At 36.9% G+C, this 24206-nt stretch overlaps 1 protein-coding gene across 1 annotated transcript; it reads right to left on the bottom strand.

Annotated features, from left to right (window-relative positions):
* Nucleotides 1-5007: 5007 nt before the first annotated feature.
* MRPS33 (mitochondrial ribosomal protein S33) lies at nucleotides 5008-22971 on the bottom strand. Its single transcript, XM_074193544.1, has 3 exons — nucleotides 22882-22971; nucleotides 17793-18035; nucleotides 5008-14682 (listed from the first exon to the last, which is right to left on the bottom strand). Exons 2-3 carry the CDS (start codon nucleotides 18005-18007, stop codon nucleotides 14577-14579), a joined length of 321 nt encoding a protein of 106 aa, XP_074049645.1. The 5' UTR covers nucleotides 18008-18035; nucleotides 22882-22971; the 3' UTR covers nucleotides 5008-14576.
* Between the last annotated feature and the right edge of the window lie 1235 nt (nucleotides 22972-24206).

Below are 24206 nucleotides of genomic sequence, written 5' to 3'. Positions count from 1 at the left end.
AATGATATGGCTTTGGATGACACTTTGCCAAGGTATCATCCAAAGCCATATCATTTCTTGAACTATTTGTGCCCCTCCTCCCCACACCTATTTTCTTTTACACTTTACCTCCCCCTCTCCCCACCCAGGGAATTTAACACCTTGTTAATTGAACCAAAGCCTATTTCCTCTCCCACTTTGCTGCCCCCCCACCAGGGTACTTAACCCCTTGTTAAGTGAAGCACTGATTAATTCAAACCCTAATCTTGAAGATCTCTAAAGTACTGGGAGGGGGGAGCTCTGAAGGTCTCACCTGAGAACTTTACAAATGATTGTAAGTAACAGAGACACTGTCTCAGGTCCTCACAGTTTATGATGCCCTCACTAGATAAGGTGCTAAGCACTTTGTTATTAAAGTGAGTCAAAATATAATTAAACACTTAAGTTGAAGTTAACACCCATGATTTTTTTCAGGGCTTTTTGTCTCAAGCAATGATGTGATCTTGGACCACTTCAATTGAGAGACAAGATCTCATTTATACCCATATCCTTTAGGTTCATTCTCTTAAATTATATTCTACCCTTTAATTATCCTTAGAGAAGTAAAGTTCTAAAGAATTAGAAGTGTTATAAATTCCCTTTTAGAGTTATATACAAATTGACCAACATTTGTATAAAATGGTTTTGTTTTTTCTGTCCCCTTTTTTGTTTCTCTTTTTTAAGCAGCTCTTCGGTTGTGTATTTGGCCATTGAATTCTCTGTTCAGTTCTGGTCTTTGTGTCAGGAAATTCTGGAAGTCCTGTATTTCATTGAACATCCATCTTTTGGGGGCAGCTAGGTGGCAGTGGATAGAGCATTGGCCCTGGAGTCAGGAGTACCTGAGTTCAGATCTGGCTTCAGACACTTGATAATTACCTAGCTGTGTGGCCTTGGGCAAGCCACTTAACCCCACTGCCTTGCAAAAACTTAAAAAAAAAAGAACATTCATCTTTTTCCCTGGCAGTATATGCTGAATTTTGCAGGGTAGTACATTCCAGGTTGTAATTCCTGGTCCTTAGCTCTCTGAAATTTGTTATTCCAGTTCTTCCAATCCTTCAGTGTTGAGGTTGATAGGTCCTATGTTAGTCTGATTGTGTTCCCTTTGTATTTGAATTGTTTTCTTTTTGCTGCTTGCAATAATCTCTCTTTCAATTGAGGGTTCTAGATTGGCTATTATAGCCCTTGGAGTTTTTATCCTGGGGTCTCTTTCTAGAGGGGTCCTGTGGATTCTTTCAGTGGTTATATTGATATCTTTTTCTAATAGATTGAGGCAGTTTTCCCTTATAATTTCCTGCATGATGTTTTCCAGGTTCTTTTGTTGGTCCAGGCTTTCTAGTAGTCCAATGACTCATAGGTTGGCTCTCCTTGATCTATTTTCCAGGAAATTCCTTTTCCCTAGAAGGTACTTTACATTTTCTTCAATGTTTTTATCCTTTTTGTTTTGTTTGATGAAATCTTGTAGTCTTTCAGATTCATTGGTTTCTAACTGTTTAATTCTAAGTTTTAGGATTTTATTTTCTTCAATTGGCTTTTGTGTTTTCTTTTCCAGTTAGTTATTTTTACATTTAATGGAGCTGATTTTTTTTTTTTTGGTCAACTTTTCACAATTTTCCTGCATGACTTTCATTTCTTTTTTTCCATTTTTCTTCTTCCTCTCTTTGGTTTTTAAATTCTTTTTTAAAGCTCTTTGATGAGCTTTTGTATTTGAGTCTAATTTACAGTCTGTTTTGATAGTTCCCTTGTGAGTGATTTTTCACTGCTTTTCTTCTTCAGACATGGCAGTGCTGTCATCTTTGTCTCTAAAGTAGTTTTCAATAGTAAGCATTCTTTTAGCTTTTTTGTTCATCTTTGTTGTTGTAGTTCTGCTCCTAGGGTATATGGATCCAAGTTTTTATTTTTCTGAGGCTGGGGTCTGATCCCTAGCTTACTGCTGGCCAAGATATTGTCTATGCAGTCCAGGCCTTACCTTTGCAGAGGTTGTGGAGGTTCTGATTTAACAGAGGATTGTTCCTGACCAAGTCCTGACTTTTACCCTGGTGTTTTCAGGGTTCAGACTTTGTTTAGGGTTGGGATCCTCCCTGCAGGCTTGCTATGTAGCTGTCTGGACCTCTGTTATTATTAAACTATTGGGGCTGCATTGCACTGTGGCTAATAGCCTCCTGCTGGCTTTCCCCACTCTCCCACTTCCTGGATTTTACTTCCCCTTTCCCCCCAAAGAGACAGATCTTCACTGAAGATCCTCCATGGTGTTTGCGGTTGAAAACTTCTTTGAATCTTTTTTTCTTGGGGAGATCTGTAGTGTGAATGTCAGAGTGGAGGCTTCATTTATTAGGAAAGGGCTCTAGGAGCATGTTTGCTTTGTACCACCATCTTGGCTCCACCCTGGAAGATTCATGAACTTTTTCTGCTTCACTGTTATCAACTGTGTGTTTGCTCAGTATTCCCTCAAAGTTAGCAACAAATTGAACCAACTCAGGGAGACCCTCCAATCTCCTGACATTAATGCTTCTAGAAGTCATTTTGCATTGGATTCAGTTTTCAATGAATGTATTTAGTTTGGAGAGAATGAGTCTGTGATCAGTCCAGCACTCTGCACCATACAGTGCCTTCATCATTCTCACATCCTGTCTGTCTGTTTTCCTTGCAATCACAGAGTCTATTAGATGCCAATGTTTGCTGTGACAATGCATCCTGGAAATTTTATTGTATTTAGGTAAATATAAGACTGTTTGTGATGATGTCATGAGGTACATGAGCCTTCAGTTCATTGTTGTTGTTATTTCCAATGCCATTCCTCCCAAAGACTACCTACCATATCTGGTAGTCTGAACCTACTTTAGCATTAAAGTCATCCAGAATTATTAACTTGTCTTCTTTTGGTACATTAATGATAAAGGTCTCCAGGTCTTCATAAGAACTTTTTCTTTGACTTCATTAGGGTTTGTCATCATGAGAGCACAGGTACTGATGATAGTGGCAAGGCGTTTTCCTGCAAGTTGGAAAACAAGTTTGTTGACTATATTGGTTTTTATTAATTTGACTGAAAAGAAAATATATTACCTTGTTTCATCTTTGCTAAACCTACTCCAACTTTACAATGTTCCCCTTCCCTACTGCCACCACAGAAAAACATATCTCCAGCTCCAACTTCAGTAAGCTGGCCTTTATTTGCTAAACTTGTTTCACTTAGGGCTGCTATTTGGATGTTGAATTCTCTTGCAACAAGAGAATTTCAGGTCTATTGGATCATGTGTTCTTTATGAGCATGTGCATATTCCATGCTCCCATGTTGAGTGGAATCTTCTTTGAAAAAATTTTTTTTTTTTGTGTTTTGATGGCAGGGCAGGATCCCTGCTTACTGTGGAAATCAGACTAGGGTTGGGTAAACAGACAATTTTTAGGGCATCTTCTTTGACACCCTCCTTACATCAGGAGGTGAGCAATGAAATCCTTAAAAGGGCTGCTCAGTCACCAAGAGGTGCTGAATTCTATTGCTGCTTCCAGTGAGAAGATGATCCTATGATCTGGGCCTCCTATGTACAGGATTGTGACTAAGCTCCCACTGTATCCACATTTGCTGCTTCATCACTTGCCTGTTGCCACAGGATTTTGAGATAGGAATGATAAAAATGATATGGGTGATCTTTTTTGATTCCTATGTAAATTGGATTTAAGTGAGGCAGAGTTGCACAGTTGTCCACCTCACTCTCTCCTCCAAGGGGAAAAAACCATTCTCATCTTTTTCCGATGTTTATATAGAAAAAGTCCTGGGAAAAGTTTCATGGAAAATTGAAGAATAATATTATATCTGGAAGACTATAGGCAATACTAGTGTGTGATAGTGTAAATAATCTGGTCCTAGTATAATTTATTAGATGCATTCTCTAGGATATTTTGAAATCCATGTTTGAAGGCTGGGGGGGTTATCAGTTCTTGAAAATTTTTTTTGCTTCTGATGTACAATTCTAGACACTTTGGAATGTTTTGCTAAGTATTTGATAGATGCTAAACTTTTATAGTTTAGATATATATGTATATATATGCAATGATGGACTATAGTTTCTATATAATATACACACAAATATATGGGTTATGATATATATATATATATATATATATGTATATGTATGTATGTATTTTGCAATGATGGATTATGGTTTCTGCCATTTCCTTCCATAATCTTACATTGATCACTAAGTTCCTGCTTCTTTTTTTTTCTTTGGTTTGTTTTTCGCAAGACAATGTGGTTAAGTGACTTGCCTAAAGTCACGCAGCTAAGTATTACTAAATGTCTGAGGCTGGAATTGAACTCAGGTTCTCCTGACTCCAGGGCCAGTGCTCTATCCACTGCACCATTTAGCTGCCCCATAAGTCCTTGCTTCTTAAAGATAATCCTCTTATAATATTTGATGGTAATGACTGCATCCTGAACTGTCACCATAAACTCTTTTTTTTTCCCAAATAAACCCACATAACAGTCATATATATTCCTGCTTTTTAAAAAATTTAGTAGATAGCATATTAAATTCTGCTTTAACACTTTATTTTAACTATGTGCGTCTTTTTATTTTTCTTTTTAGGTTTTTGCAAGCCAAATGGGGTTAAGTGGCTTGCCCAAGGCCACACAGCTAGGTAATTATCAAGTGTCTGAGGCTGGATTTGAACTCAGGTACTCCTGACTCCAGGGCCGGTGCTCTATTTACTGCGCCACATATACATTTAAAATTGATGTACTCTCCTTTTGAATGTACTTGGTAATGTCCTGAATGTCTTTTGTCTGAGGATCAGTTTAGCAAAATTGGAGTGGTTAGTTTATCACCAGGTTGCCAGGAGGATGATGAAATTTCAGGTCACAGCAAGTCTTAGAGTCCATGTACTAAATCAAAGAAAGGTTTCAATCTGCATTGGTATCCACACTGAAGAAACCACAGGTCTTTCAAGTTAAGTATACTTTTATTGTAAATACCTTTTAGTTTAACATTTCTCTCTCTCTCAAAACACTTAATAGTTCATATTTAACTTTCTGAGAATCATAGGTTCCACTCCCACTTTTGGTGATTTGGTTATACCCTGTTTAGTTTGAGACCACCCACCTTTTCAGTTTGAATCAATTTGTATCTTTCTAAATTAAAGGCATTTTCTCTAATCAGCAAATTGTTGACTTCTGCTGTTTATTCCATTTTTTTCCTTTTTTTCTCCCCATTGTTCAATTTATTTTTTCTAATCTATTAGAGATTTTAGTCCATTTGCAAATAATGTTATAAAATTTAAAATTTGTCTTTTGTTATTTTGGGGGATTGTCACTAAATTTATCAGAAGGAAATACTGACTTTTAAAATTCTTATTACAATTAAATAAGCTAATTGTAACTAAATTATTTTAGATAAAATTCCTATCTTCTGCTTCTAAGGAAATCTATTTCTATAGCTTGAATTTCCCCTTCATCAAAGTAAGGATCTTTGTATTGGGATTATCCTGCTTTCCTTCTCTCTCAAATTTCCCTTTATTTAATCTAAAACATCCACATATATAGATAGATATGGATATAGATATATAATATTTGGTTAAATTTGTGAGTTTTCACATTTTGTGAGGAACAAGTTTATTTTGCTATGAGATATCACTTATTACCTTTTTTGGTCAAGTCAAAGACTTCTTGAAATACATGTTTCTCTGAAAAGTTTTAAAAGTCTAAATGCTTGCCTTCTTGTCATTTTGTTGGCAGAAAATTCTGGGATGAGGTTGTGTTTATTAATTTTACACGAATTTTATTTTGGTTTGTCACTTAGCTTCCTTGTGAAGTCCTGGGATCTTGAATTATCTTGTATGTTCCTTCTATCATCTTGAAGCTTAAAAGATTTTTTCTATTATTATATTGAAATTTGGGTTATTAATCCTATTAATCTTTCTATTCAGATATTACTATTGGCTTTATTAATTTTACAAAGTTTAAAAAAAAGATTTTCTAAAACACATTTTTCAGAATTTTTTTTTCTGATTGTTTGGGAATAGAAGTAATCCTAAAGTTGTGGTATCTTGACTTATTCTTCATATTAATCACTTGAATTGTCAAGATTTTTTTAAAAATATGTTTGGTCTTTATTTTCTCAAATTTTGTTTTCCTGTTACAGCAAATCTGGCGTTGGTCATTTTTATTGATTCTTTCAAGTTTTCTATTAATATACTCTAAATTGGACATTTTCTTCATTATTTTCTTCTCATCCTTTTAAAAAATACTGTTTAGTGTTAGTTATATTATTTTTTAAATAAATTTAGTCTTGTGACTTTGTGCTATTATTTTATTTTTTCTAAATGTGTGGCTTAACCTTTTGGGGGGGGTTTCTCAATGTCTTATTTCTTTTTTCCATCTGTATTCCTTTTTTCATTATTTTGTAGGCATCAATATTTTTTCTTTTCCCTCCTTTGTTAATTTTCTATTTTGGTTGGTTTGAATTTTCTTTTCTTAGATTTTTTCTTTAGCACATTCTTTGTAAAGGGCTGCTGTGATGAGAACCCAAAGTTTATCTCCTGTCCCAGGATTTTATTATCTCCCAGAGATTTATCAAAGCTTTAAGAATATCTTTACCATAGGACATCTTAAGGATGTCAACATTGCATGTGTTTATCCTCAAACTCAGGCAAACACAGCAGGAAACTCAGAGGTGTGCTTCCTGCCCCCTCAGTCTAGGAAGAAGTAAGGGAAAAACCATCGGGCTTGACTTATATAGGAGTTAGGGGTAGAGACCATGTAGTACATTTTATTTACCTGTTTAAATTCCTCCAGCAATTAAAAAATATTTTAAATGAATACTAAGATATAGTACCTACAACTTAACTCAGTGTCACTGAAAAAAACTAGAATAAAAAAAATTTTAAGGTAATGAAATAATTACAAAGTATAAAGTGCATAGCCATCATGAAGGAAATACATAAAAACCAACTTCCTAAGTTAATAAGCTATTAGCACTGATTTATAGAGTTTTTCTTTTTTGGCTATGATGTCTTACTCAAAAAATCAGATCAGAATGGTTAAGTAATTTTGAAAAACAAAAAAGCCTTATATGGTCTTGAACCTGCAAGAATTTATGATGACATCTTGAAGGTATTATTTCTTGTACTTAGTCATAAAAAATGCTTCCAGTTCCAGCATTTTGGCTTCTCTCTCCACCACTCTACTGAAACTACTCTTGCCGAGTCTACCAATGACCTCTTTCTAGATAAATCCAAATAGCTAATTTCTTTTCCCCTTGGCCTCTTAGCACCATTTCCTGGTTGAATCCCTCTTTCTCAAAAAGTTCCTTCTTCCTTGGCTTTTGTGACATTACTTTGGTTCCTTTCCTGCATCTCTGTTGACTGCTTGTAACTGGGCATCATCCTCTTCTTTACTCCCACCCTCATCCCCCAGATGTCTCCAAGGCTCAGTTTCTGGCCTTCTGCTTTTCCTTCTGTACATTCACTCCCTCAGAGAAATTATTTTCTCTACTGACTTATGCAATCTTCTCCATGAAAGACAGTAAGATATTGTTAGATGAAAAAAAAAACAACTTAGTTCACATCTCTTTAAGTCAGCCGTTATAATGGGTAAGGTATTTATCTTCTTGGAACTCTGGGATCTATGCTAAAGCAGAAATTAGTTTTCAACATCTTTTGGGTATGGTGATTTTAATATCTTAGTAGTTGTGTGAGGATCTGCCAGGGTTTATAATATATAGCTGCAGTGAAGGGTGCCTCCTAGGATGGGTTTCTGCCCTATCAGGAATTATATATATATAAAAAAAAAAATTCTGGTTTGGTAATTCATACCAGTCTCCTTGTTACTAATCCCTCCTGCCTGTTCTGAACACACTACCTTTTAATTCCTGTTGATTTCCTGGTTTTCTGACATTCTCTGGCCTTTCTGGACAGTAGTGCTTTGGCAATTTGAATAGGTGTCTTGAATTCCCTGGTTCTGTCTTGTCCTCCAGATATGTTTTGGGATCTACCCTTCTTGTCTGGCTATAGCTTTTCTGGATCTATCATTTCCGAGTGTCTTTGTGAGCCCACACTGATCACATTCTCAGTACTCACATCCTACTAATCCTAATTGGGAGCTATCAAGGATGCCATGTCCATGGTTGTCATAAACATGGCTTTCTAATTTTTCTGGATATTCCTGCTTAACCTAACCATGATTCTGATGAAGCTAAAAGTTATCTATTTATTGGCATTATCTCTGCCTAAAAGTTAATCTGATCGGGGCGGCTAGGTGGTGTAGTGGATGAAGCACCGGCCTTGGAGTCAGGAGTACCTGGGTTCAAATCCGGTCTCACACACTTAATAATTACCTAGCTGTGTGGCCTTGGGCAAGCCACTTAACCCCATTTGCCTTGCAAAACCTAAAAAAAAAAAAGTTAATCTGATCAAAGTAAGTGATAGCTGAGTGTGAATGTAAGGCTTATCCTTTTCTGGGGTGATTTTCATTTTTTTTTAAGAGAGTTTAACCCAAATAAATCTTCAAATGGTAGAATACATGTGTGGGAAGTATTGTTGAAAAAGTAGCCTTCTGTGTTCTTTGTTTAATCCAGATGGTGGCCCCTGCTCAATGGTTCCTTCAAGAATTAAATACTTGGGAAGTGGTAGTTTCACAAGGTCTTCCTGTCACAAACCAACATCTCCCATCTCTTCATTTCCTTGTCATTGCAAATGGTTCAGCAACCTATTGGGCTCAGTAAAATCAGACAAAAGGGCTATTCCTTTGCACATTACAAGGTAAGAAAGTGGGGCTATGTGTGGCTTAAAGTTGATGATCATTCTGGACAATGAGGTTGTAACACATTCTAAATACAGATGTTTTGCCTCAGTTATCAAAGGCTGAATTGGCAAGAATTGGGAATAAATTTGCACTTGTCTCAATTCCCATGCCATTGTCAAACCTTTTTTTTCTGGGTTTCTGATATCAAATCAATCCTCAAGATTTGGAAGTAGCAAGCACAAAATGGCCTTTGAAAGACCACCATTTTGAATTATTTCTTGATTTGCTTTAATGATTATTTTATTTTTTTTTAAATGGAAGAAGCAACAAGATTAATTCCATCCTAGATCTATTGGTTTGTTGGGGTAAAAATTCCTTTGGGAGGAAATTATACTCCTTAGGATTTGATGGAGAAGAGGAAAGACAGGAATAGTTCAATAAAAGCTTTAGATTTTGGAAGAGCAGATTTCAGAGGAAGCAGAAAAAGGAATTCACTAACAGAAATTCTATGATCTCCAGCTTTTACTTTTAAGGATAGGTTCTGATTGCTGCCCGGCCATGATCTATCAGAGAGATCATGAGCTGGGCCTTAGAAAAGGCTGAACTGTGGTTGGGATAACCAGCTGAAGCAGTATATGGTCATAGAACCTACCAGACTAGACTTGGGCTCTGATCATAGTTCTGTCATTTGAGTTTAGGTATTTGCTCATAGGTGAAATAAGGAAGTCATACTAAAGAATCTTCAAATTCTTTTTGGTTTCTAAATTCTTAGATTTCACCCTAGTTAGGCCATTCTACTGCTTTTCATTCTTCTGTTTCATGAGGCCTTTTTTTTGGATCAATATTCTTGAATGCTTGTTCTAACTTTGGTGTTCTTGAATGTTTCATTGTTTTTCCATTTATGTCTCTACTGAAAGCTTTACTCTTTTGTTTCCTTGTAATCTCAGCCTTCTAGAATGTATTACTGTTGTTTGGCTGGTATTTTTAACACTAAAAAAAGGAAACGCATTTCACTTAAAAAGAACAATATAAGGTTAAGAGTTTCAAGAACTTTTCTTCCCTTGCCCTGCAGCCTTCCTCTGCATTAGGACCAAAACAGTATTCTCCAAGTATCTTTGGGTGAAAGGGAGGTAGAGGTAGTCTTTTTAAAAAAGAGTTTACTTCCTCCCCCTTGGACTTATAGAAGCTGTATGAATTCTTCCATCCAAATAGGAGAGGCTGGATGAAGTGGTCTAAGTAGAATAATCTTCCAGTTATCATGAAGACATGTGATTGGGTAGGGATAAGCAGAATTAGCCAGCTTGGTAGCCTATTTGCATTAAGATCCCAAGATTACCTATTTAAGTTCGGGGAAGTTAAAAAGTATGACATTAAAATGCACAGAGGTTAGTGGGAATTCCCTCCTCCACCTAATAAACCAACTCAACCAGATGGAAGGTACATGTTGAAACACTGATGGAAAGAATAAGTATTCTGAACTTTCACCAGAATGGTCTATAAATTTAGTTGCCGTAAAATTAGAACTTATATTTTTCTCCCAGTTCTGGTAAAAATTATGGGTCAGATTCCTCAAAACAGCTGAAAGCAGGGTAAAGGATGCCAACTGTAGTAATTATTTGGAGTTTTTTTTTTTAAGTGTGGGTTATAAGTCAATAAGTTTCCTTTTAACTCTGAAATTTTATACATTTTCCTTGCTTCAATCATCTGCACAATTTTTGAAAATTCAGTGACTTCTCTGCGTTTCTCCTCATCTTTTTTGTTTGTTTGTTTGTTTGTTTTTTGCAAGGCAATGGGCTTAAGTGACTTGTCCAAGGGTCACACAGCTAGGTAATTAAGTGTGTAAAGTGTCTGAGACTAACACTTGAATTCGGGTCCTCCTGACTCCAGGGTCAGTGCTTTATCCATTTTGACACCTAGCTGCTCCTATGCCCTCATTTTGAACAGCTTCTCTTTTCCTTCTTCATTAGAATATTTTTTTTTCTTGTATCTTCAGAACCTCATTCTTAAGAGCTTCCCAACCATTTCTCTGGGCTTATTTCCCTTAAAGAATTTCTATTCGTGAATTCCTTCTTCTTCTTCCTCTGAACCCTTTGAAATCTACTCTACCAAAATCTATAGCTTATATTAGACTATTCCTGTCTTTTCTCTTCTTCATCACAAATCCTGGAGTGTAATTTCCTCTCAAAGGGATTTCCATCCCAACAAACCAATAGATCTAAGATAGAACTAATCTTATTGCTTATTCCACTTTAAAAAAAAATAAAATCATCACAGCAAATCAAGAAATAATCTTGATTTTTTTCAGAGTTGAGATGTGATTTCATTTTCAAAAGCAAACAATTTAATATGAAGACGGGGAATAGAAGTATTTTTGGGGCTATTTCCCCTTGAAAATACATACACACATATATATATGTTTTTAAAAGTCAATGTTCATCTAAATTTAACTGAAAGTCAATAGCTAAAGGACAACAGAAGATAGTGAATAAGGAAAAAATAGACCAAAAATGCAAATTAAGTTATCAGGGGTACCCATCCAGACTAGGATAAAAGCATGGGGCTTTTTTTTTTGTTATGAATTATTTTTGAACTAAACAAATAATTACAAAGACATATATTCAAATGTTACATGAAAGTATATGAAGTACTAATACAAAGGTATGTTGTTCATCCTTAAGAACTTTCAGAGAAGAATTCCTTAATGTGAGATCACAGATCTACTCCTATTCTTTTGTCATTCATTAAACATTAAGTCTCAATAGGGAAATATATCTGAACATGATTGTACATGGATAACCATGTTGCTTGCTGTCTTGGGAAGGGAGGAGGCAATGGAAAAAATTTGGAAATTAAAAAAATTGAAAATTATCTTTATATGTAACTGGAAAAATAGAAAATATGTGGAAAAAACCATAAAATGCTAAGATTTTTTTTTATATTTCTTGGTGATTTCATCTGCTTTCACAACTTAAATGATTACTTTTGGGTAGGATTCCCAAATTTATAACTTTCTCTGACCTCTCTCCTGTGCTTTAGATCTCTGTACCTAACTATTCTTCTTATGGATGTCTCCCTGTGCTGAGTCCAGGACATGATACAAATTAAGTGGTTAGTAGATGCTTCTGCACTTCAACTCTTCCGTGCGTGACACTTGTCCATCTTGCCTGGATCAAGGCTCAACACTGGGGCTACTTCTCATTAGTATTCTTTCCTTGCTCACATTCTCCTACCCCAGGAACATGTAATTTCTTTGAGAGCAGAGGCTGTTTCTTCATTTTGCATTTCCCTAACACCTAGAGCACAGCAGGAGGTGCCCCAGAGAGTTCCATACAGGTACTTGGTACAAAGGGAGACCTCAAAACAGGTCATCAGCATGGGTGTTTTTCCACCTGGGAACCAGGAATTAGAAAATGGAACAATGTCTTCAATTTCCCATTGCTGTTACAGCCCTGGGCTATTGGTTTCCTCCAGGGGAAGTGACTGGAGCTGGATTAGATGACCAAGACCCTTTCTAACACTTGATGTCTGCAGTTGGAACCATGAGACAGAACAGGGATCCAGTATTCACTCTCATGTCTCCTCCCTTGATACAGTGGATATTTTTGCTTAAACTATATGGTCTTAGGGCATAACTCTTTAAGGAAACATTTACTATCAATCTTTTAGGTTCAGATATTTAGCAATATCAATTTTAAGTGCTCAATGAATCTTTTGACAGTCCAGGCTTCCATTGTCGGAGCTACTTCCCCTTCCAATTAAACCTGCTCACTGCCGTTACTGCTTGGGGTACTGCAGGGTTTAAAACACACTTCAGTCCCTTCTATCAGCTGTCCCACACAATGATTCCCTTTTTGGCTTCATCTGAGCAAGGAAATATTCTCTAACTTTGAATCTTTGTAGCTTGTCATTTTCAAAATGCTACTCTGAAATTGCCTACTCTTTTCTTTTTCCTTCCTAATTCAAATGCTTTCTTCATGCTGTTCACTTCTCTCCTACTAGAGAGCACAATATTCAAGAATACCTTTTTATCAAACTCCCAGCTAAATCTCCTTGTCAGCTTTAAATCATTTGGATCAGCTACATTTTAGACATTTAATCCTAAAATAATTAGACCATACCTTCTTACTGTCTAGGACCTTTAATCAAGTCACAACCCTGTCTTCTGCCACATTAAAAAAAATACATATGATTTAAAATTACATTAGGATATAAAGCCTTATACTATTGGGAGATGACATTCCCAAAAGAAACAACCACCACTTTAAGGAAGCTGATTTCTTCATATGGTCTACAATTCGGATCTTAGTGATAACATCTATATAATGTTTTTCTAAAAGATCTATTTGTTCTAACACAACAAACAGAATTTGCACTGGAGCAGGAATAAGCTTAAAGTCAATATTGGCTTTAGAATTATTCCCAATTACTACCAGCATACTACAGAAGACAGTGATTAGAGTGGGAGTCAAGAAACCTGAATTGAAATTCTTATTCTACTACTAACTAGCTGAGTGATATTGGACAGACAGCCTCTTGCCTCAGTTTCCTCATATGTAAAAGGGCTTGGATTATATGATTTTTAAGGGCTCCTCTTGTCTCAAAAATCCTTTTACCACCTTCTATAACGCTTACTTAAATCAATGCTGGCTTGAGGAACTGTAGGAACAATGTACAAGTTCATTTTCTTCTCCACTCTCCCCATGAAAACAAAAGTAAAACAGTATATGTACTGGAAAAAGCCAGAAATATCTCAGAACAACCAATGTTCTATGAAAACTGCACCAGAGTATTTTAGTGTTTCTAGGAGAGACCAAAGCTAGGTTAAAATGGCTCTTCAATTTAATTTAGGCCCACTGCCAAAATAATAGATTCTTAATTGTCACCCAATTCTTTTTCTATGTATAAATGTAGATTTAGATATGTATGACTATATAATACCACTTCAATAAAGAGAATCCTCACCCTATATTCTCATCTCTCTCCCTAGTTATGTCACTTAGGGTAGCTGGATGGCAAAACCATGGGTCTGGAGGCAGGAAGACCTGGATTCAAATACAGTCACAGACACTTAGTAGCTGTTTGACATTGGACAAGTTACTTAAACAGTTTAGTTTCCTCAATATCCCAGAGATCCTTAATAAATCCTCCCTTCTTTGCCAAAGACCCAAAAATATGCTGGATAATGCAAAAAAAGTCTTATAAACAGTCAGGTTAAAGGCAGTGTGGTTCAAAAAAGTGAAGAAAGTGGGCTAGTGAATGAGTGGAGTAAGTCAGGCTAAGTCAAAAAAGATGCATGGGGGGGTGGCTAGGTGGCACAGTAGATAGAGCACCAGCCCTGGAGTCAGTACCTGAGTTCAAATCCAGCCTCAGACACTTAATAATTACCTAGCTGTGTGGCCTTGGGCAAACCACTTAACCCCCATTTGCCTTGCAAAAACCTTTTTAAAAAAAAAAGGAAGGAAAAAATATGTTCACACAGAATCATTAGTGGCCAATTGGGCTGAAGAAGTAATCACAAGATGCCAACCACAGGATTTTTTTTTTGCTAGAAAATTAGCAAATATTTACATATTTATAATTTCTTTGAGAATACAACAGATGACATATTTACAGAACTATCAAGGTCAAAATAACTTTTAAGGACCAAAATAGGTTCAAGAATCCGATCCTAATTCAGCATGATCTGATTCCATTAGAATGACAAGGATAATTTTTGGATCAATAGTCAATTTAGGAAAATGGTATTACTACTGAGAGTGGAAAAATTACAAGCATGTGTACTTCTTTTTCATTTTAGTCACTGACTGGTCCAGAGATTAGTCCAACACTATTTCTTTGCAGCTGATCTTTTTCCTTCTCCTTTCTTTGGTATGCCTTTTCCACGAAGCTTCTTTAGTCGTCTTTGCTCTTCCTTAAAATCTTCATGTTCATCTCTGAGTAGAGAAAAAAAATAATTAATTAATCAAGTAACTGTAATAATGTTCTCTTTGGTGATTTTTGTAGGTTTCAAATAAGTAAACACATGACTTGCATACCTTGAAGTGATACATAAATGCTAGTTCTGATGATGATAATGGTTATCAATATTTGACTTTTTCAAGGGAGCATACCCAACTAGGTTTATGGAAAACACAAAGCTATCTCCAACTTATGAATAGGTTACATTTCAAAAGTTCATCTCTAAGTGCATTATTTGAAATTCAAAATGCCTTGGGAGTGGCTAGATGGCACAGTAGATAGAGCACATCCTGGAGTCAAGAGGACGAGTTCAAATTCAGCCTCAGACACTTGATACTTATTGGCTGTAGGATTTGGGCAAGTCACTTTACTCCACTGCTTCACAAAAACTAAAACCAAAAAACCAAAAAACCCTCAGAAATTCAGAATGTCTGATCCCATAGAAACAAAGATGTAAATTGTGGCTAAGCTTCTAGGCTTGTTTATGAATTTATTTTACTAATGATATACCTGAGGTCCATAATAGGAGCTCTGAAAAGCAAATTCCCTATGACCCTTGAAATCCTGTAAGATGAGAAATCAATTAAGGAAATAAAGGCAGACTCCAGAGACCTGCTAGAAGCTGGGAAGCTTCTGCTGCAATATAGGAAAGATTGAACAGAAAGAAAATAAGGAAAAATGTAGGAACTCTAGCTACCACAGCAACTGTGGTGCACAGAACTACCAGGAAATGACTCAGGTGAATGAACATATTGTTTTTGCATCTCAATGGCAAATTATTTTAAAAATGCTAAGGTAAAGAGTTTTAAAGCATAAGAGTTCTAGGTCACAAAAGACAACGAGCAGGAAAGGGTGTCAGTGGTGGGAAGGAGTTCCAGTGCCATGGATATCAGGCTCTAAAGATTGGTCAGATGGCTAGATCACCTGTAAACTGAGTGTAAGGTGGAGGCTTGTCTTTTCTAACTGCTAAAAAACAAGCCTCCAAGAAAAAATGTTTGCTAATTGTTAGGATATGTATTAGAGCAGAACTAAAATTCTTTCGCAAATGATGCTAATCTATATTTATTTTACTTCCTAGGAATAACATTCATATTTGGTCCTAACACGCAGAAAAACCTCAGCCAATGGGTACTTTTTTCTTAACTGAGAATTTATACCTTTAAGCATCAAAATTTGTTTATTTTAACCCATTTTGACTTTATTATTAAACTTTATTATATGCTTTGCTAACTTTTTTATAAAGCAGAAGATACCAAACATTAACCCTTTTCTAATGACAGTCATCATTATAAACATAAATTATTATAATGTACTATTGTACAATGATGCTGTGAATAAGGACTTATTTTCCCCCTACTTGGTAGGTCCCAGACTATATTTTTAGAGTTGTTTACTTTTAATAGTTTTTCCTGTTTCTTTTTTTTTTGCTATCAGGCTCCCAACAGTCAGATCTCTCTTGTTAATATATCTAACAATAGAAAACTCCTCTCTTTCTTTCTAATTTGCTGATGCTAGTCTGTTATGACTTAAGAAATGAGATAAACGCTTTTTTTTTTAGGACTGTATGTAAAACAATAGGGCACAGATGTAGTGTAAGGGTCTAAGGAGTTTTCTTATAGGCGAATAACATGCATTTTAATATATAAACTTTATGATATATTCCTCAATCCTGGCCACTCTGAGATCTACCCTCTCTTCCCTCATTTTCTGTTGTATTTTGCATGGGTAAAGTATTTTGGTACTTTTAAGGTTTTTTGACATCTAACTTCATTGAGAATTTTAAAATTCAGATATTTTATATATTGTCCATCAGTAAGTAAATCTGATTTTAAATTGATATTTTTGATTTGATAAACTTAACATATACTTATAAAGGCTTTTTGACAAACTTTCTTGAGAATTTTAAAATTAAAAAAGTGAGTAATATTTTAGTCCCAACATAGTAGAAAGGCAAAAAGCACCTACTAAAACTGAAAACTATGAATTACGATCCTTCTGTCTAAAAAAGCACTATGTTACATTATCATGATGAAGAGTTTTTCCTCTAAGCAAGTTAAGTTGCAGAACCTTCAGCATTTCATCCTATTGTTGACCTAAAAAATTTTGTTGCCTAATATTTAGAGTTACTAAGACCAGGTAGTCTTTCTGCAGTCCCGGTCTCAGATTAAAAATATTCTGTGGAAAAGCAACATGAAAATTATGACTATATGTATATGACTAAATGTATATGACTATATGACTATAATGTATAATATTATATGAGCTAACAAAGTCATTTAGTACTGAAATATTAGAGTCTAGCTATCCTGAGAGGCAAATATTCTCATATTAATTCAAATGCATAAGCAGAAATAGCGTATTATTTTTGAATCTCAATGATATGTCAATTTAAAAAAATGCTAACATAACAGTTCTAAAATTAAAGATATCTGATCTTACCCTTTCCCTTGCCTGAATCCCATTTTTCTTTTACTATAGGCTCTTTCTCCAATGAATAAAAAATACAATACCATTAAATCTAAATGTAAACCCTTAAAGGTAGCCTGCAGCTTCATTAGAACAAAATTATGCATAAAAAATACAAACAAAATTAAATTATTTGAACAAGGTGGGTAGAAATAATAGTGCCAGGGAAAGTATGACTATAAGAATAACAGAGGTTCCCACACCTAATAGGAAGGTCAGAGATTGGGGCAAAAACTCATCATTGAGCTGAAACTGTTGTCCCACTACCAATATCATTGAATACATTAATATTGCTGCTATTTCTTTGCACAATATTTACATCTTTTTCTCTCCGGCATCATTCAGGACTCGTTAACAGTGTGGATGCCAAACTAAAAGTTCTGCACAATTTTAATCAATTTTCAGGTACTTGAAAATTCAATGTTTCTTCCAATCAACACATATACTAAAATGGTTTTCAAGCTATAGATATTTTGAAAAAAATCTTTCATTTTCTCTTAATTTTAGCTTTAAAAGTATAGATAGGTACCCTAAAGGATAGAAAGATTTTAGGCATCCTGCCTGTATTCTCACATATCAAAAATTCTCTCACCATTCCCAGTTTCTTTTTCTCTATTACCTGTAAAGACCAAAGAAACGGAGTTTCCTCATGAGAGCAAAATAGGTGTTGTGAGGGGGATACCAGTCATAGGTTTCCTTCCTTTTGGCCAAAGGTTGCTCACTAAACAACTTCACTACTTTCATGGACTTGGAATCAGTGGGGCTGGCAACTTCTCCAAATATTCGAGCGCTCAGCCGAGCCATCCGCACGGCATATTCTGAAAGGGAGGACATCTCCAGAGACAGCTGGGAAAGGCAGTTCCTACACAAATGGAAAAGGATGATAAACATCTTAGTAGGAAATATCCTAGGACTGCCCAATAAACATTTAGGAAAAGAAAGATGCAAAAGATGAGTCATGATGAATCATGCAAATTGGCAGATATTTTATTGTGTGGGGACTTGAGAAACCTATGTGATACAATATAACTGATTCTTTGGCACAATACTTTATATTTATGGTTTATGTTTTCTGTTTATGGGGCTGATACAATTAAAAAGTTATCTGTTATTGCTTTGCTATACCTTTTCTTTGCAATTAACTATGTTATGCTTAAATAGGCATTTAGTACATTCAAATTATCCTTTTTTTTTTTTTAAAGTAAGCTTGCTTGGTAAGGAGAATGGGAAAGAGATTACCAGGGTCACAATTAACACTAATGTATCTTCAGAAAACATCAACGTAAGCAATCTGCAAAATAAATATGCTGACTGTTTGACATCTAAAGGTTCAATCTTTGCAGAAAAATAATTATACTGTTGCCTTTATTTTATTTAGTCCTTTGAACACTCTTTCTCAAAGGATTACAAAAGGCTCTGAGAAGTGCTAATGAATTATGAGGTCATTTAGCCTCTAGGTTACAGGACTGAATTCATCCAGAGTCATTAGAGGTTGGAAGTTATTTGAGGAAGGGGTTATTGGACTAAGGTAGTAGTGGTCTTGTAGTTTTTTTGGTGAACTTGCTCTAAAAGAACATTAAAAAATCCTTAAACACAAGATTTTTATTTCCCAAATGGTGACTATTCATTCTCTGAATTGTGATGTGACTCATTTCCACTCTGTATGTTTTGTTTTTGTCCTGTAAAGATCTACACTGTTCTAAAATAGAGCAGCTAGGTGGTACAGTAGATAGAGCACTTGAGCCCCACATCAGAAGACCTAGATTCTAATCTAATCAGATACCTCCTAGCTGTGAGACTCTAGGCAAGTCTTTTAACCCTGTTTGCCTTATCTATAAAATGAGCTGGAGAAGGAAATGGCAAACCAGCCCAGGATCTTGGCCAAGAACACCCCAAATGGAGTCATGAAGAGAATTGCAAACGGCTAAAAAACCACAATTCTATAACAGTTACATGTTATATGTCTCAAAGACCTCAGTATTTCAGAAAGAAAATCATTATTATACCATTTTGATGAATAAATACTAAATACTAAAGCACATGTTTACATAAAGATCTACAGGAGGGTAGACACCAGATCCAAGTTATCTGCCAGTTAGAACTGACAGCTCATACCAGATCAAAAATTGGCAAAAGAGATCAGATATTCTCGGCGTTAAGTAAAGCTATATGATGTGAAATCTTAGTAGTAGGTTGAGAAATATTTTAAATATGTTAACTCACCTCTTACAGTGTTAATAAGCTGGAATTACCTAACTAGGAAAGTACTGTCCTCAGAACAGGAAAAAAAGAATAACAAAAACTAACCCAAAACCAAAAGGAAATAACTCCATTCCTAAAAACCAAAGGGGGGAAAAAGTTACTATTTTAAAAAAAAATCTCCCCAGGCTATTAGCCTTTCATTGTCATGCCAGAAAACTTCAAAATCACTTCCGATGGAAAGCAGGATTTAAACTAGAGGAACCTTTAACAACCCCATCTGGGGTTCACTAATCATATAAGCACACTGAATAAAATATTACTTTAGGAAGTTCTGGACATATCTCAAAGTTGATTCAACTTACTGACTCTGCTCTTCCAAATTTCTTTCACTTCTGATTTCAGGCTTCTCCGAAACTCTCCTGATTTAACAGAGCCATCTCATGGTCAGCACAGGAAGTCTGACTCCCATTTTATCTTACTATTTCTTTTCCTTCTAGTTCAGAGGGATCATGTTGCTATTTCTCTATTTTACTTTTTCACCACTCAGCTAACTTAATTGTACACCTTATATAATCTTATTTATATGTATACACACACAACCAACTTCATCCCTTACATTCTCTGCTCTTAAAACTCTAGTCCATCCTAAGGAAAATCTTTCTGTTCTAGTTATGAGTCAAAAAGCAATCAATTAAATATAAAAATACTGCTAGTGATCATCTTTAGCAAAGAAAAGTCATAATTTCAATGACCATAAGATGCCAGTGTCATCAACATTTAAAGCTCTTGAAAGTTCCCAGTAATTTCCTATGGAATTTCCCCATGTTTCCTTCTCCCTTTGCATCAGTCTCCTCTAACTCAAGATCAAACTTGGAGAAGGGACAACAGAAACCACTTGGTCCAATTCCTTTATTCTTTACAGATGAGAAAGTTGAGATTCAGGATTATTAAGTGATTTGTTCAAGGACACACAGATATTACTAAATGGCAGTCAGAATTCAAAAGCAATTTATCTACTTCAGCATTAGTTCTATTGTACCAATTAAAACTGCTTTTCTGCAAGTACTAGCCTTAAAGACAAATAACATCTCCTCAAATTCAATATATTGTTCAATATATAGTTTAGTGTTTTGTGTAATGTCTAATAATGCAATATTGTTTTCTAAGTTTTTCATTGTGAATGTACAGTATTTCAGTCTATTAAATGTTTAAATGGGGTAGTCAATGCTTCTAACAAAGCTTCCATGAAAAAAAGTATTTGAGTTAGAAATTACTGACTTGAATAAAATTTGAATTCTATCATAAGTTGTTTCTGTAATTTACACATTTTTGTTCCTTTCCTTCCCCTACAGCAGATATCCAGTCACCTATTTGCAGATACATTATGTCCCCAAAATATTTATCTTCTTCCCTACCAGGTACAGTGCTGTAATATAAAAAGATCCTTGTAAATCAATCTTTTTCTTCCTCCTTTTTTTTAAACATACCTGTAAATCACTGTCCTCCCCCTCCTCAAAATATTACTCCTCATGCTTAAAGTAAGTATATGGATATTAATAAAATATACCCAGAAGAATAAAAATGTATTTGAATGAGAGGGTTCAATTCAATTCCATAAATATTTAATAGTTACTAAGTTCAAAAAAGCACATTCCATACCTACAAGGGGTTTATGTGATACTGGGAGGAACATAATATGGGCTTTAAGTTTCCACACCCATAAAATGATAGGTTTTAAGACTGAATGACCACTGAAGTGCCTTTTAGTTTGAGATCTATAATCTCATATTTACAAAATGGGTATATTAAACCTTATAAATGTAATCTGAAGAGAAAGGAGAGGAGAAACATACACAGAGATCAGGGAAGGCTAAGGTGATGACTGAATAATTAATGTTTGTCCTTCATTCTTGAAGACCAAGACAGCAGAGAGGTGATGCCATGACAAGCATGTGAATTGGATTTGAGTGAGAGGGTGCTGTGCAAAGTCCCCAGTCTTATTTTCAGCTCTTGAATCATCTGGGCCCAGAGGCCAGATATGGATCAAGACAACTGGAGATCACCCTGGATGAGAGGTAATCAGCTTTAAGTGATTTGGTCTAGGCCACACACTAGTGTCAAGAGTTTAAGGCTGGATTTGAACTCGGGTCTCCCTGACTTCATGGTTGGTACAATATCTACTGCATACCTAAATGAAACCATAAAGGAAGATAAGGATACTTAAGATAGTGGTGCTCCCAATAGTTTGCAATGGTGTTGTGAGAGTATTGGGGGTGGAGGGGTGTATTGTGAATGGGAGGGGTTAACTATGAGTTCTATTACTGAATATGTGCCACTTATATGATGCTGAAAGTAAGAGGTGGAATTTGATATCAAGAAGAACCAAAGGTCTCATTTGGTTGGAAACAAATGCCAGACAACCTTAGGCTAAAGAATTTGCATTTTGTCCTCCAGGAGAGAAAGTTCCACAAAAGGTTTTTGAGTAGGGAGATAACATAGTTAGAGCTGGGCCTTTGTTTGTTTGGGTTTTTTTAGTTTTTTTTTTTTTGCAAGGCAATAGGGTTAAGTGGCTTGCCCAAGGCCACACAGCTAGGTCATTATTAAGTGCCTGAGGCCACCTTTGAACTCTGGTCCTCCTGACTCCAGGGCTGGTGCTCTATCCACTGCACCACCTAGCTGCCCCCAGAGCTGGGCTTTTAAAGTGTATTTTGGTTGGGTAGAGAATAGATCAAAGGGGAGAGAGAAGATAGAAGGCTATCATCATAGTCCAGGTGAGAGAAGCCATGTACCTGAAATAGGGATGATTATGCAGGAAGAGAAAGGGATGATGGACGGGAGAGATGTATAAAGTAGATTCAAAATGAACAAAATTGGTGGCCTAATGAGAAACCAGACTGCTGGAGTTTGTTGGGAAAGTGGCCCACTGATGCTAGGTCAAAAGATAACAGTTATTTTGTGTCTACCTTAGGAACATAACTACCTATGATACAATTCACTAAGATGAAACTGTAAAATTTCCCCCCCAAAATATATTTGCATTACAAAAAATTAAAAGCAGAAAGGTTAACAAGAGAGAGAAAAATGACTGTTTTTTTCAAACCCCAAGCTTGCCCTCCCCCTTTCCCCCAGTTATTAATGCTCTCTTCCTCCCACTTTGTATCACACTTGTAATTGTTCCCCTCGTGTATATGTTGCCCCCCTCTTTCATTGCATTCCATTCATTAGAATGTTAATTATTCGATGGCCAGGCCTGGCCCATTTTTTGCCTTTGCATCCCCAAAGCCTAACACCCCGCTAGCTAACAAGAAGCTGCTGTAGTCAGTTTCATTTCGTAATACGTCATTAGTAGAGTGACCTGGGCTGACTTCTGACCTCACCTCTGACCATTTGACCCCCGAGGGAACAAGTCCTGAGGCACAACGCTTCAGCCCTAGCTCGACCCCACGGAACCCCCATTTTAACGGCACCCCACTAAACCCCACAAACTAAAAAAAAAAAACACTAACCAACTTAATGGGTCCGGGCCTTCCTCGCCTTACGTCACGTCCTCCGGAAGTCGGGCTCCCTCATCTCCTTCCGCTCCGCTCAAGTCTGGGGCGACGCCTCCGGCCCGGAGAGCGAGAGCAGGTCGGGTTGCTTTGGCGCATGCGCGCGAGAAGAGGCGTAGAAAAGCGGAGTACCGGAAGCTGGCGGGCTAGAAGAGACGCCGGGCCAGAGCTTGGAGGACTCTCCTGCGACCCCTGGAGGTCGGAGGTCTGAACTCGGCGCCTGCGCGATAACGCCGCTCTGTCCTCTGAGCTCCCGGATCTCCCGAGCTCCGGTTGGGCAGTTTGGGGTGGGGGTGGGGCCGGGGCCGGTGTGGGGGAGGGGATGCTGGACCGCAGCATCCAACCCCTTTCCTTCGTTCCATTTGCTGCATCGGGGTCAGCATCATCCCAACAGCGCTTCGGGATTTGTGAAGCGCTCTGCGCTCGCAACATTGGTGGTTTAACAATCTCGAGTGATGGGCTCCTACAGTCCTCCGCACCCGCCCAGCCACGCGCCCTCCGGCATTCTTCGGCATCCTCCCCGCCATCCCAAGCCCTTTATTAGCGCTTGTTTGCGGCGCGTCTGGGTTCCTCCCACTCCTGCCGCCCGGCTGGCCCCAGCCACATCAATTACCCGCGGTTGCCGTGGGAACAGCGCGGCGGCCAATGAGAGTGGCGCCTCGGGAGTCCCGCCCACCGGAAGTGGGGATGTTGACGTGTCCAAGAGGCATGTTGACGGGATGCTGATGGCTGCAGACCCTCCCGCGCGGCCCCTTTCCTTCATTCTTCGGGGCTAGTGGAAAGCGAGCGGATCTGGAATCCGAGGACTTGGCCTTCGAGCTTCTCTAATTACTACTCGGGATGACCTTGGAAAAAAATCCCAGCCTCGTTGGGCATCAGTTTGCTCCTCTATAAATGAAAGAGGTTGGCGCTTTTTGAAGGAGTCGAGAGGGGGAGTTTCATTTTGACTTGACCATACTTATTTCTTACAAAGTTTTTTTTTTGAAGAGGTGGCGTGAAAATAGATTTTTTTTGTTAATAAAAAAATTAAGGACTGACTGGAGCTAGGTTTTTGTCAGCTCTAAATCCTGTTATACTTTTTTTTTACCTATCTTTTTCCCCTCAGCGGCTCCTTCCTTCCACCTATTCCTTCTCTTTCCTATTTTGTGATTTCCTATATGTGGAGATAAGGACTATTTATCTTTAGTTGCTCCCATTTTCTTCCTTACTGGAATGGCTCTTTTTTAGATCTTCACAATTTCATTAACTTTCCTTTAGGATATTAGATCTTTGGGTCGGCCAGG

Source organism: Macrotis lagotis, chromosome 7 (assembly GCF_037893015.1).
Source record: "Macrotis lagotis isolate mMagLag1 chromosome 7, bilby.v1.9.chrom.fasta, whole genome shotgun sequence".
Taxonomy (NCBI): Eukaryota; Metazoa; Chordata; class Mammalia; order Peramelemorphia; family Peramelidae; genus Macrotis; species Macrotis lagotis.
The sequence above is the reverse complement of the archived record's forward strand: the minus strand, read 5'-3'. Positions and strand labels throughout refer to the sequence as shown.

Bases quoted from the DNA above. Each gene is read 5' to 3' on its own strand.
- MRPS33 (XM_074193544.1), bottom strand. From the start codon at position 18,007: ATGTCCTCCCTTTCAGAATATGCCGTGCGGATGGCTCGGCTGAGCGCT. The intron at 14,683-17,792 runs GTAATAGAGAAA...TTCTCTACTCAG, and splicing joins CGTTTCTTTGGTCTTTACAG to AGATGAACATGAAGATTTTA.